Source organism: Pelodiscus sinensis, chromosome 5 (genome assembly GCF_052426305.1).
Source record: "Pelodiscus sinensis isolate ZL-2025 chromosome 5, ASM5242630v1, whole genome shotgun sequence".
Taxonomy (NCBI): domain Eukaryota; kingdom Metazoa; phylum Chordata; order Testudines; family Trionychidae; genus Pelodiscus; species Pelodiscus sinensis.
Genome location: NC_143056.1, coordinates 12,153,875 through 12,168,050, shown reverse-complemented (window position 1 = coordinate 12,168,050; position 14,176 = coordinate 12,153,875). Strand labels below are relative to the sequence as shown.

At 50.6% G+C, this 14,176-nt stretch overlaps 1 protein-coding gene across 2 annotated transcripts in view; it reads right to left on the bottom strand.

Annotated features, from left to right (window-relative positions):
- DAAM1 (dishevelled associated activator of morphogenesis 1) overlaps positions 1 to 14,176 on the bottom strand; it is a 196,050-nt gene that overhangs the window by 49,880 nt on the left and 131,994 nt on the right. For both annotated transcript variants that reach the window (XM_075926322.2, XM_075926324.2), the window contains exons 5-10: positions 6,095 to 6,189; positions 3,356 to 3,689; positions 2,498 to 2,608; positions 2,300 to 2,403; positions 1,521 to 1,587; positions 732 to 849 (exon numbers count right to left, since the gene is read on the bottom strand). In XM_075926322.2, coding sequence (XP_075782437.2) covers positions 732 to 849; positions 1,521 to 1,587; positions 2,300 to 2,403; positions 2,498 to 2,608; positions 3,356 to 3,689; positions 6,095 to 6,189 — 829 coding nt within the window. The remainder of the gene's footprint in view (positions 1 to 731; positions 850 to 1,520; positions 1,588 to 2,299; positions 2,404 to 2,497; positions 2,609 to 3,355; positions 3,690 to 6,094; positions 6,190 to 14,176) is intronic.

Here is a 14,176-nt window from a genome sequence, read left to right as displayed (position 1 = left end):
GCAATCAGGTGAGTAGAGACATGCTTGAATCTGAAGGCATATGCCCACCTACATGGCCAAGCACCGTCTCCCATGACTACTCTGCTATACTCTACTGTAGTTAGCCTGGTTTCCCGCTGCTGGGGCTCTTCCCTGCCACAGCCTGCTGGGAAGGACTCGGGTGGCAGAGAGGAGAGAAGGCTCTGGCGAGGGAAAGCTGCCAAAGCCTTTCCCAGCTGCAGCGAACAACTCTGGCAGCAGGGAAAGGGTCTGGCAACTCCCTGCTTCTGGAACCCCTCTTGGCAGTCTCCCCCCAACCAGAGCCCTCCTTGGCCGCAACAAGCTAGGCACCACCGAGTGTGGGCACGGACTGCCTTCTGCTGTGGCCTGTAGCTTGACTAACCAATGTGTGTCACCAAAAGTGTAAAGACGACAGACAGGGAAAGGGACTTGACCAAGGCCACACAGTAGGTCAGTAGTAGAGTGAGGACTAGTGGTCACGCCTCCCAATTCCTAATCGAGCGATTTGCCAACTATAGCACTCCACCTCTCCCCATGCTAGCTTTAGTTTGCTACCGAAGATTAAAAAAATTAAAGGTGTCCACATTGCACTATACACTGTGCACAGTAACTGCTCTATTTCAGTTCCAGGAGAAATCAGAATTTTTCTGGCGGGGCTAAAACACAAAGCTGCATTCAACATCAATTCTGTGTGCCCTCTTGAAGGGCTACCAAAGGGTTTATCTACTCACACGGCATTTGGAGACAGTGATGAAGAATAGACATAAAGTGCGGATACGCTTCTGTGTGAGTCAGCCTTTTCCTCGTCAGCTCAAACATCTGAGTGGCACTCTTCGTGTCTATGTGAACCTGCGGCACAAATTGAACTTGAAGGTAAAAAAACCAAACCCACCGAATCAATGATGCTACTTTGCATTTTTACAACCCTCCCAATGGCAGACCAACGAGGCAAAGAGAACTTGATCCAAGCCATTCAGTGCAAGACCACTGAGGAAGACTACAAGGACTACATCTAGAAAATACATGAATAAGCAAAGAGAAGGAACTTTTAGAGTACAAGCTGCCCTATGATCTGTCTACTTATATGGGTTGATCTCAGTATTTCAGTGCCTCAAACATCCTCAAAACACTTCCTGCTAGGTAAGAAAACAGTATCATTCCAATTTGTATTATGGGAGAAGAAACCAGGGCACAGGGCAGATTAACTGACTTGCTAAGGGTTGTACCAGGAGTTTGTAGCTGAGCTAGGGTCTTCTTAATCTCCACCCACTGCCCCCCCGCTAAGCCGCCCTCTTCCATTCAAGAGTACTTTCCAAACATCAGCCAATATAGGCTGCAAACCTCTCTGATGCAAGCATTATCCCCATTTTACAGAGAGGATATAGAAGCAAAAAAGGGACAAGTGTCTTGCCCAGTATCAGTGCAGAATTCAGGCTCCCCCTCTCCCAGTTTTAACCAAAACCACCATATGCTGATTTCAAGCTAACATCAATATCTGCAGCAACAGGCAGCATACATACGAGTTCAAATCGTTTGGCAAATTCCAGTTCATCTTCATTTCTAAGCATTTCAAAAAAGTCTAAATGCCTGGAGGGGAAGAAAAACAGACACATTTGGAAAGCAGACATTTAAACCAGCACTTACATGGGAGACAAGAATAATCAACGGATTTGAAAGTTTCAAAATCAATATCTGGCAATGATTTTCTAGAGAATACCAGCAATATCTACAAATCCATAGGACTGTTAAAACAGTAATCGCAAAAATGTCAGGGTTATCAGAGTAAGGCCTGGCAGCTAAACACTTTAATATGCTTAAGAAAACCAGATCAAAATCTGGCTAAGGTGAACCATGGGAGTAATGTTCTCTCTCTCTTCCCTTTGGAAGAAGAAAAATGACACTGACAAACTAGGGGGGTGAAACTCACGAGGTCTAGGATACCACTTAAAATGTAAAATTAAGTGGGATTAAGAATAGGGTGGAGATAGACCCTTGTGCCTGCCCTCTGCACAAGGGTGAATTTTACCCTAGATGTCTGATAAGTGTAAGTTTTCAACGGACATAACAATCCAGGTGTTGAGTAAAGCCCCATTAGCTTCAAGGTGGGTGTGGCCGACTTTTGCCAAACGTTATGCATACTACATGGATTTGGCTCTGAGATGGCTTGAGCCAAAGATTCTAAAGCCACGGGACCGTCACCCTGAGCATCGTGGGGGAATCCTTAAAAACAGGAAGCAGATGCACAAGACTAGGATAAATGCAGCAGATGAGTTGCAAGTTATCGAATGGTTTTCCTCACCTGTCTAACGTTGAATTTTCATGCTCTCTTAGTTTGTCAATGACGGGCTGAATTCCTAGCATTAGAAATTCGTATCTAAGGTGGAGTCTGAAATCCAGACTTTCCTGAAAAGAAAAGGCAAAGGGTGAGCATTGCAAGGAGTGGCCTCACAAAAACGCTAGTTCAAAGAGCCTCTCTAAAGAGCGGCACACAACTTACCACGCCCGCGCCCTGGCTCAGGACCGCGTTAATGAAGGACATGATGGCTGTCTTTAGGTTCACTTCATCTCGGTATCTTCCTGTGCTTTTATCCAAATCATTAATCAGCATCTGCCAAACAGATCACAGGTATGCCACAGCGTGACCAAATGCATCTCAGAAACCACAAGCCACGGAGATCTAAATGACTCATTTGCGGGCTCCCAGAAATCTCATGAGCCTCATGCACTTCTGACAGCGGTAACCCATGTATAGGGCTCAAATGGCTAGACACTTCCACAGCTGTCTAGTGCCACTTAACAGTCCCTGCCTCGTCACACACTACGACGTACTGTCAAATTGCTACCTATCTTCCAGGGGTGTTACAGGCCGGGAGCTTTAAGACTCCGGTTGCTCTGCAAAAGCAAGCTAGTTTGTTTCCTTATAAACCAGTAACTCTGATATTCAGTGGAATTTAGCTTGCAGGACAGCGGGGATTTTCAGGCTCCACAGCTACCACCCACCCTCTGCCAGGCAAGACAAGGGGATGCTGGGGAGAGCTCCAGCTGCAATTCCCTGGTTTTCTTCTCAGCTCCGACTCATGCTAGAGCAGCTTAGGGCTGCTCTATCTGGCAATGGTCCCCAAAGGGCTATCCCTGGCTGAAGACTGGCAGAGGGCACTGGGCCCTGGCCTCACCCACTCGCTCTGTGACCCTTAAGAAGGAGGTGCAGCCTCTAAGTTGATTGTGGCTTGCATCTGGTTTCCAATCAAGTAGCATACAGGGGGCAGAGCAGGGCAGAGACTCTTCCTGTTTGGAATGCTGGGTAACGTGAGTGTAGGAGTTCTCGAAGCATGAGAAGGAAACAAAGACCACGTACCTGAAAGCGAGTCCTTTCGCTGGCGTATTTCTGGTAATGCAGCATGGCCTCCAATACCTTTTTGTGACCTCCAGGAACCAGGCACACAGCGCCCAGGATTTCCAGCACTGCCACCTTTGTCTTTATGTTCTCGGTGCTCAGACTCTGAGCAATGACGTTAATACTCTCCGGATGGGCCAGGACATGAGCCCGTCCTTGAGAGTTGTTCATTAGTGCTTTTATACACCCAATGAGAGAGGTATGTATCCGAGACTCAGAGGTCTCGTAGTCCATGGTTTTCAAAAAGTTCAGAATACAGGTCAAGCCGTCCAGATCGATAAATCTGGTTACAAACCTGCCACAAAGAGGAGCACGTTAAAACCTGGCGTCATGCACTAGACGGACATGCATTTTTCAAAATTACAGGAGAATTGTAAGTATTTTTCTGGAACAGACTTTAAAAAGCAGGACTGATCGAAGCTTTTTAGAAATACAGGCTAGAGGGACATAAAAAGTCTACCCAATAGAAAGAATTGATCTATACATTGAAATAGTACCAGTTTCTGGAGCACAAACAACTGGAAACTATTTGGGAATTGGCTTGTCGTGTGCCAGGAAATGCGTACGGAGGGATGGTATCCAGTTAGCCACACTGGTTTAAGCCACCCTCCTGCGAGATAGTATCTCTGTACTGGGGTGGTTTGCAGTCATGGGTGGCAGGTATCAGACAGGGGCAGGCAATGCCTTCCTAAATTGCCAACCTGGCCCCACCCACACTTTGCCCCCAGCCCATCTACCCTCCAGTCTCCCAGGGCTGCCTGGGCTTCAGCTGCGCCAAGGTTGGGGCTGCCTGCCCTCCCTGTGCTCCGAGGCTGGGGCCACATGCCAACCATTGGGGGAGGCTGGGGCCTGCCTCTACGGTGGGAGGGCGGGCTTATATGACATATGGGACCTCAAGCAGCAGGGTCAGGGCTAGGGGCTTGGTGTCCCCAGCCCTGGGTTCACCCACCGCCCATGTTTGCAGTGGTGCTACACTGCTGTAACATCTGGCCTCCCATGGGAGCTGAGAGTCATGCCAGGCCCCTGGGCAAGGTGGAGGAGAGGGGGACACCTCTATGCTCCTGGAAGGGGTGGAGCCTTGGAAAGGAGGGGCTGGGCCGGGCCAGGGCAGCCAGCCCTCAATGCCACCCGGAGCGCACCATGCCAGCCCCCACAAGCCCTTCTAGTCGCCCGGATTGTACCACATGGTGCTTCAACAGTGACAAAGGGCCCAGAGCTCTGGGTCCCGCTGCTGCCAGGAGCCCTGGGCCCTTTAGAATTGCCATTAGATTTATGACAACTCAGGGCGCTTCCAAATATAGCCTAAAAAAGTGAGATGCAACAGGTCCCTGCATAGATTCAGTAGATTACGGAGGTTGCATTATGATCCATGCTGCCTGAGAACATTTGTTAATACATTCAGCTGATGCTGGGTGTGCAGGTGTGTTCTCTCCTGGCAGAAGGCACCTGCTGAGTGGGAGAATGTTGTCAATCCCAGCGTACGGTACCAGACAGTGGTAGGGACACAGCAGCAAAAGGGTTAATCACAATCTCAGGGCTTATCTAGATGGCAGGTTAGTGCAGGGCAGCTGGGGAGGAATCAACACCACACGCTAGCTTGCTGCGCACACGTTGGCTCTTTGGACTCTGCTACAGGGCACTCAAAGTGCCCAGATGCACTTTGAAGCAGGAGTGGTTCAGAGCAGAGCAAAGCATGTGGTCACGCATGGCAAGCTAGTGTACTGCAGATTTACACCCTGGCTTGCCTCACACCGCCAGCAGTCCTCCGGAAGAGGCAATTGGATACTCCCAGGTCACCTCACTCTCCAGCTGCTTTTGCCACCGGCTTCAGCTCTCATTTCAGTGGGAGAGTGTGCATCCCCAAGGGTGCATCACATTGACTGGGGAGACCCCTAAAAATCACTTGGGCAACCATGGAAGCATTTTGCCCAAAATCTGAGACTAGGATTTTCAAAAGTACCTAAATCCCCCAGGATTTCAGTGGGAATTAGATGCCTTATGCCTTAGTTCCACCCCACTCCCCTTGGTGATACATCCCGCACACTGTTTGTTTCACGGCCTATTTTTTGAACTGTGAAGTGGATACTTTAGGGAGCCACGTTTGCAGCACTTTTCATATTTAGAGGGACACCCCAGGAAGAAGATATGGAAGTCGGTTTAAAATGTCCCAACACAAAAAGTTTTCTGCCATAAAATACTGATTCCGTGAAATCTAAAGGGCTGGCAGGCTGATTTCAGCAAAATTTTGTTTAGAAAGGGGGGGGGGAACCCCAACATGAAGCATTTCAATTCTTTCCCCCAAAAATAACTTTCAGGGTTTCTGCTTATCTATTTTAGCAAAGTATAAAATGATTCAAAACCAAAACAGAAGGTTCTGATTGACCCAAAACAATGTTTTTCCTCAAAACTTTCAAGGGAAATTTCCATTTTCAGGGTTCCATTCCAAAGTGGAGTGACACTAAATTTCAGCAGAACAGAATCTCCTATTAAATGCCCCAATTTACAGTTGAGGAAGCCGAGGGGCTGGTGGCCCTGTAAATCAGTGTTTAAGCTGAGACTGCAGTTCAGCGGTTCACAGCTAAAAGCCTCATGTTCAGCACTGACTATGCGTCTCGTCTACCAATAATATAAACAGATATTTCTATTTTAAGATTCCCATGTTGGAAAACCTGGCAATAAAGCATGAAAAAAGAAAATAACCTCATTGGTTTTGTCCTTAGTGCTGTCTTCAAACTCTCTATTGTTTTATTTCTCTCCTCCTCATCTTCTTTTTCCAAAGCTATCAGCGATTTTCTCTGCAAATGGAGAAAGGCAGATTTAAACAACAGGGTTCAGCTCTCTGTCAGCAGAGTAAATACATAATTACAGTAAGAGGCACAACAATAGCAGAATTGACCTTTGTTTTATTCTACAACTTCTATCACAGAGGTCAATGAAGAGACAGAGCTAACAATCTTCAAACTGTGTGTGCAGGAATATTCCAGGAGGAAATATTTGTTTATACTAAGAATTCTTAAGAAAGGAATCGAGAATAAGGCAGAGAATATCTTATTGCTTCTATATAAATCCACGATACTCCCACATCTTGAATGCTGTGCACAGATGTGATCTCCTCATCTCGAAAAAGATATCTTGGCATTGGAAAATGTTTAGGAAAGGGCAACAGAAACAATTAGGGGTTTGGAGGCCAAATGAGGAGAGGTTAATAAGACTGGAATTCTTCAGCTTGCAAAAAGAGATGACTAAGGGAGGATAGGATATGGTCTAGAGCAGTGGTCCCCAACCTTTAGAGGCTCCCGGGCGCCCGGGAGGTGGGGCCACTCACGTGCCAGGCACCCGGGGGCAGGGCCGCGCGTCTGGGGGCATGCCAGGGGACTGGGATGCCCTTGCCCCCGGCGCCAGCGTGTGCCCAAGCGCCTTGTGCCGGGGCCGCCCAAGCGCCTTGTGCCGGGGGCCCAGGGCTGGCGCTGCCACCCGAGCCACACGCCTGGGGCCGGCACCGGCGCCACTCGAGCACCGCGTGCCCAAGCGCCCGCATGTGCCCCGGGGCTGGGGCCGCCCGAGCGCCGCACACCCAGCGCCTGTGCGTGTCGCGCGTCTGGGGCCGGCGCCTCCTGTGCACCGGGGGCGGGGCCGGCCCAGGTTGTCGGCGGGTGCCCAAGAATGCCCCGGCGGGTACCATGGCGCCCGCGGGCACCACGTTGGGGACCACTGGTCTAGAGTATTTGGTCCTGCCATGAGGACAGGTGACTGGACTCAACCTCTCGAAGTCCCTTCCAGTCCTAGTATTCTATGATAAGGATCTATAAAATCATGACTTGAGTGGAGAAAGTGAATAAAGAAGAGCTACTGAGGACTTGGCCTTCCCATAACTCAATAACTAAGGAGGGGGGCACCAAATGAAGTTAATGGGTAGCAAGTTTAAAAACAACAAAGGAAGTACTTCACAACACAGTCAACCTGTGGAACTCCTTGCCAGAGGATATTGTGAAGACCAAGACTATAAAAGGGCTCAAAAAGGAACCAGATAAGTACATAGAGCATAGGTTAAGCCATGGCTATTAGCCAGGATGGGCAGGGATAGCATCCTTAGCCTGTTTGACAGAAGCTAGGAATGGGCGATGGGGGACAGAGCACTTACCTGTTCTGTTCATTCTATCTGGAGGGACCAGAAGTCTATTGTGCCAGGTGTTCTACAGGCACTGAGCAATAAGACAGCCCTTGGCTCCAAAGAGCTCAGATTCCCCCTCTATCTGCTAGCCAGGAGGAACTTCATTCCGAACTTGGCAATTTACGGAGGCAGTCCCGCAGGGGGAGGGAGGGAGCTATGCGGCACTCAATGGTGGGGCAGTGGATGGCAGAGTGTCCAGAAAATGCATGCCACCAGAAGCCAGCCTGTCTGCCTGGCGGCAAAGCTCCAATGGAGCCGCCTACACACTCTGGGAGGGAAGGGGAGGGGGGTTGCCATACTATGTAAGGAGCAATAGCAGTGCATGGAGCCATTTCTTGGTCACTTTTTTGGCTTTCCGGGACATACGGTCAGCATAGATCTGTCGGGGAGGCTCGCGTGCCAGTGAAAATCGGCTTGCATGCCATGTGCCATAAGTTGCCGATCCCTGGTCCACACCATGACTCACTGGCTTGTCCCCATCGTTGGACCCCTGGATTGTGTTTCCAAACAGAGGGAAATGGAGATCAAGGAGATGCCAAGCAAAGGTGACCAACAAAAAAAATATAACCCAGGCGGTTGCATTTTTTAATTGTTATTGCTTCTGCTCAAGCTCCCTGCTGCTTGGTGATGCAATCGGACAGCTGTCACCACAACGCTACAGAGGAGGAAGCTGCCCTGCAGAAATGTCTAATGGATGATGTCACCGCTCCATGAGAGCAATCCACTGTAAAATTCAACTGAAATTCAGTGGGGTCCATTTGATCTCCTCCAACACAGCTGAGGTGTTTGAAATTGCAGCAAGGGAAGTTTAGGTTGGACATTAGGAAGAATTTGCTGTCAGGATGGCTAAACAAGGAGGTTACCTAAGGAGGTTGTGGAATCTCCATCAGTGGAGGTATAAGAGCAGGTTAGACAGACATCAGGGATGGGTCTAGACTGGGGTGGCCAGCCCGTTTAACAGTGCGCGCCAAAACAGTGCCAGAAAAAATGTGAAGAGCCGCAATAGAATCGCAAAGGGAAAAAAAGCACCCCCAGAACAAAACTGTCGAGCAAAAACAAACACAAAAATTGTAAAAAATGTTTTTAAAAAAGGAGTCTGCCCCTTTAAGACAGCCGCCACCTTGGGTGCCATTTTTAAAACCCCACAGCTCTGACCTAGTAAGCACAGGGAAGCTAGAAGCTGGGGGGAGCCAGCGGGGGCCTTTGGGGGGGCGCGCAGGAGTGGTTTCGCGAGCCACGCTTCTGGGGGGCAAGAGCCACATGCGGGTTGGCCATGGCTGGTCTAGAACGGTACTGGGTCCTGCCATTAGGGCAGGGGGACTGGATTCCATGACCTCTGGAGGTCCCTTCCAGTTCTAGGATTGATTCTATGATCGACCCCAGGCCAAAGACTACTGAGGCATTTCTGACCCCATAGCCCAGTGCCCATATCTGAGGAACACCAATCCATGGTTTATCCACACGAGGCTTATTGAGCTGTGGGGAAAAAAAAATCAAATACACAGGCAAAGCGACTGAGGCGTGTCCGACTGGCAGCAACTCAGGAACAAATCCAGGCATTTGCCCGTTTCAGCAGGGAGAGAAAGGGATTTTCATCCAGGGGAGACTGTGGCTTGTTGAGAATTCTCATTTACTCCGGGAAAGGGGGAAAATTCCACATATTGAGGAGCACCAGCCCTGGCTAACTCTCAAAGAGCAACCAAGTTGCCCACTGTTCAGCCAGGCTGTCACCAAAACAGGGCCCAAAGGCGCTCTCAGACCCAGAGGGACACCACAGACACCACCGTGTGGTGGCTTTAAAGCGAGCACATCAAGGAAGTCCTGCCTGAGAGGGGCCTGCCTCTCTCCGATCTAGGTTGGAGCACACAGCCTTCACCCTGCCCTCGCGCGAGGCAATGGGAAAACTCCCATTATTACAACATCAGAAGTTGAATAGGGCCAACACGGAGCAACGACAAAGACTTGATTTCCCAACATTTCTGAGGACACTCATGAGGCCGGAAGGGAGGAAATGCTGATGCAGCAGGGAGTTTGTACATTAGTCAGTAGACACAGAAACAATCAAGAACCCGTGAACTGTGCAGCAGGTTCACATAGACTTTCGGGAAGATTAATACAGCCAGCGCATTGTCCTGTTTCACCAGGCCATGGGGTGGGAACGGAGCCTGCCTGGCCGTTCTGTGGAAGTGCCAGGCGAAGCCATAGCGTGAGCTAACAGGGCAGGACACAGCTAGGGTTGCCAGATGGTTTAACCAAAAAAAACAAACATGCCCCCCCCACCCTCTCCTCCCCCAAAAAAAACACCAGGGAAAAAATTCTGGTGGGGGCGGGGGGAAGGGAGGGAGACCAAAGTTGTTGAGAAAAAAAAGACTGAGTTAAGAAAAAAAATTAAAAAATAAAACTGCATGGCCCCTTTCAGAATGCGTGCAGGGTCAGAATAGGGATAGGAACACGGAAACGGTTGAGCACTAAGACCCAGGGAAGGCATTGCTTCCCCTTGGTCTTTAGGCTTTTTTGCCGGCAGCCATTTTGTTTTCTTGACCAAGCCAGAACGCAGCTTCCCTGCAGAACCAAGTAAGCAGAGGGTCGGGAGGCGGAGGGGTGTGTCGGGAACCTGGGGCGGGGGAGGGGAGGGAGCCTGGGGGTTGGGCCCAGTTGCTGAGTGTGATGTACGATTGCCAGGTGTCTGGCATTTTTACCTCCTGTCCAGTAAAAACCAGAACATACCGGACATTTTAGGTGTCCGGTATTTTCTGAATTTTTTACCGGACAGGAGGCAAAAATACCGGACTGTCCGGGTCAATACCGGACACCTGGCAACCCTAGACACAGCTGGAGTTCTAGACAGCTAGGAATGTGTGGGGATCAGTGTAGACTTTCACCGGTAGATCTGGGTGAACACGTGCATAGGTAACTTGACCTCACCTCTCCACTCCAGCCAGGCTTGACAGCAGCAGCTGCTCCAGATCCTCTGACGGCAATGGTTCAACATCAGAGTACGGCTTGAACAGGCGGGGTATAACCAGAATGGCCAACGTGCAACTGGAGTTGCAGCTAGCCAAGGATGCGAAGGATAACAAGAAGGGTGTCTAGCAACAAGAAACAGGTCAGGGAAAGTGGGGGACCCTTCCTGAATTGGAAAGGCATCCTAGTAACAGGGGATGTGGGAAAAGCTGAAGTACTCGATGCTTTTTTGGTCTCCTCTTCACAGACAAGGTCAGCTCCCAGACTGCTGCACTGGGCAGCACAATAAGGGGAAGTAGTAAAAGAACAAGAAATCCGTGGGGTCAGATCTAATGCATCCAAAGGTGCTGCAGGAGTTGGATGAGGAGATTGGAGAGCCATTGGCCGTTATCTTTGAAAGTTCATGTCCATCGGGGAAGTCCTGGACGATTACAAAAAGACAAATGTAGTGCTCTAAGTGTTCTGTAAAAAAGGGAAGGAGGAGAATCCAGGGAACTACAGACCAGTCAGCCTCACCTCAGTCCCTAGAAAAAAAAATCATGGAGCAGGTCCTCAAGGAATCCATTTTGAAACGCTTGGAGGAGAGAAGGTGACCAGGAGCAATCAATATGAAGAGGTAACTGGCTCTGTGGATATGGGGAAAGCAGTGAATAAGATATACTTTAGCAAAGCTTTCGATATGGTCGCCCACAGTATTTTTGCCAGCAACTTGAACAAGTATGGCAGATGAATGGATGGTGAGGTGGATAGAAAGCTGGCTAGAGCATCGGGCTCAATCGATAGCGACCAATGGCTCGTCCCTAGATGACAGCTGGCATCAAGCAGAGTGCTCCAAGGGCCAGTCCTGGGACTGGTTTTGTTCAGCATCTTCATGAATGATCCGGACGAGAGGATGAATGGCACCTTCATGGATGACAGCAAGTTCATGGATGACATTAAACTGGAGGAGGAGGGGTGGGAGAAGAGGTAGATATAGTAAAAGGTAGGGAGAGGGTCTAGAGTGAACTAAACAAATTGGGAGGACTGGGGCAAAAGAAATCTGATGAGCAGGGCTTGACAAATCCATTTATCCACGACGAGTAGATTTTGGCAGCTGGCGAACTGTGACGAGGTGGAGCCGCCCTGCAGCAGCGAGGGCAATCCGCCCCGCACTTCAACAGCGCCGACCCCCGTGCTGCACAGGCAGTGCGGCATTCTGACAGTGGTCTGCGCCGCTTGATCCCGTGCAGCCACCCAGCTGAGCAGCGTGCAGGGGTGGCCAAGTCCTGGGACAGGAGCCAGAAGTGGGAGAGGGGCCTCATGTGGGGCCACACGCGGGCGTAGGACGGGGCCAGAGAGTGCGTGCGTCCCTGACGTCAGGGGGAGAGGTGCCGGTGCAAGGGAGCACCACATTCAAAAGGAGAGTAGCAGAGGAAGGCAGAGGGAAGAGGGGAGAACAGATGAGTGAGCTAGAAGACGACAGTGGGTGGAGGACTGAAGGGTGAGAACGGAGGAGGTCAGAAGGCAGGAGGGAGACGGGGAGTGGAGCAGACAGCAGAGCACAAGGGCAGAGGACGTGAAAGGAGAAGCGGAGGTAGGAAGCAGCCCAGGACAGGGCTCCTTAGTGTCTCCGCTCTGGGCTACTTCCTATTTCCGCTTCCCCTTTCACATCCTCTGCCCCCACGCTCTGCTCTCTGCTCCACTCCCCGTCTCCCTCCTGCCTTCTCTGACCTCCTCCGACTCCCATCCCCCTCCGCTCTCACCCTTCACTCCTCCACCGTCTTCTAGCTCACTTCTCTGTTCTCCCCTCTCCCTCTGTTACTCTCCTCCGTCTCCTCCCTCCTCTCTTCTGCTCTCCTTTCAAATGTGGCGCTGTCTTGCGCCCGCGCCTCTCCCCCGGGTGTCAGGGATGCACGCACAATCTGGCCCCACCCTAAGCCCACATGCAGCCCCGCTCCTGCTTCTGGCTCCTGTCCCAGGACTCGGTCCCCCGGCACGTCGCTCAGCTGGGCAGCCACACGGGAGCAAGCAGCGCAGACCACTGTCAGAACGCCGTGCTCCCCGTGCAGCACCGGGGTCGGCGCCGTTGAAGTGGGGGGCAAGTCGTCCTCACCATTGCGGAGCAGACCCGCCCCGTCACAGAAGCAAACATGCCGTCCTGCGCAGTGGGGGTGGCGAGACCTTTTTTGGTCTGGCAAGTAGGGTTTTCTATAATTTGTCGAGCCCTGCTGATGAGGTTCAACAAGGACAAGTGCCGAGTCCTGCACTTGGAACATAAGACTCACTGCATTGCTACAGGCTGGGGACCGACTGGCTAAGTGGCAGTTCTGCAGAAAAAGCCCTGGGGATTACAGCGGATGAGAAGCTGGATATGAGTCCGTGTGCCCTTATTCCCAAGAAGGCTAACAGCATCTCGGGCTGCATTAATAGAAGCATTGCCAGAAGATCTAGGGAAGTGATTATTTCCCTCTCTTTGGCATTAGAGAGGACATATCTGAAGTATCCTGTCCAGTTTTGGGCTCCCTACTACAGAAAGGTTGTGAACAAATTGTAGAGAGTCCAGAGGAGCACAATCAAAATGATTAGGGGCTGGAGCACATGACCTCTGAGGGGAGGCTGTACGATATGTGCTTATTCAGTCTACAGAAGAAAAGAATGAGGGGGGCTTTGATAGCAGCCTTCAACTTCCTGGGGGTTCCAAAGAGGGTTCTCAGTAGATGGCGGAACAAGGAGCAATAGTCTCAAGTTTCAGTGCGGGAGGTCTAAGTTGGACATTATGAAAAAACTATTTCACTAGGAGGGTGGTGAAGTACAGGAATGGGTTACCTGGGAGGGGGTGGAATCTCCATCCCTAGAGGTTTTTAAGGCCCATCTTGACAAAACCCTGGCTGGGATAGGTCCTGCTCTCAAGAGGGGTTTGGCTAGATGACCTCCTGAGGTCTCTTCCAGCCCTTATCTTTATGAAGATGAGAGATGACTGTCCAGCAGTGAAGTAGTGCATGCTGTCTTTTGGGTTACCATTGGGATCAACACACCAAAGACACAAAGGGAGCAGTTTGTGCAGCTGAGATCTATTGTTTCCGGCTGCCGGTCTGCACGCTCATACAGACCTCGCGGTGCTGATTCCTACTTGGGACGCTAGCTCTGTGAGGGCTAGAAGAAACTTAATGAAAGTTTAGGGACCAATCAGCAGGTTGGCCTTTGGGAGTCAGCAGCTTTCCAAGGGGCCGAAATAAATACACAATACAACACAATCCCGGTATCTTGTAACAGAACACCCTGACCGACAAGCTCCATTCCACAGAGAGATGGATGTGCGCCATGCTGCCTGGGCAGGATTAGTAGCAGAGCAATTCTTTAAGCATTTAGGAGGACATTAATCTAGACGCCGAGGGAACTGGTATAAGACCCTCCACATCACATCAGCCCCTCCACTGTCCCTGTACAGAAGGGCAGGGGCGCCCAAGAGGACTCTACAGCATGGCGGGTGGTTGCTTTAGAGGAAGATCCACACACAACAATCCTGTGACTGTGCAGGTGCCACAGAAGGCCCAGACAGCCCTAGAGGGTGTATTCACTACGCTCCTCGCCGAGCTCTCCTACACAGCCTGAGTGGAGATGGGTGTTAACAGCTCCCTGAGCCACTGGGTAATTTTACAGGCTGGACT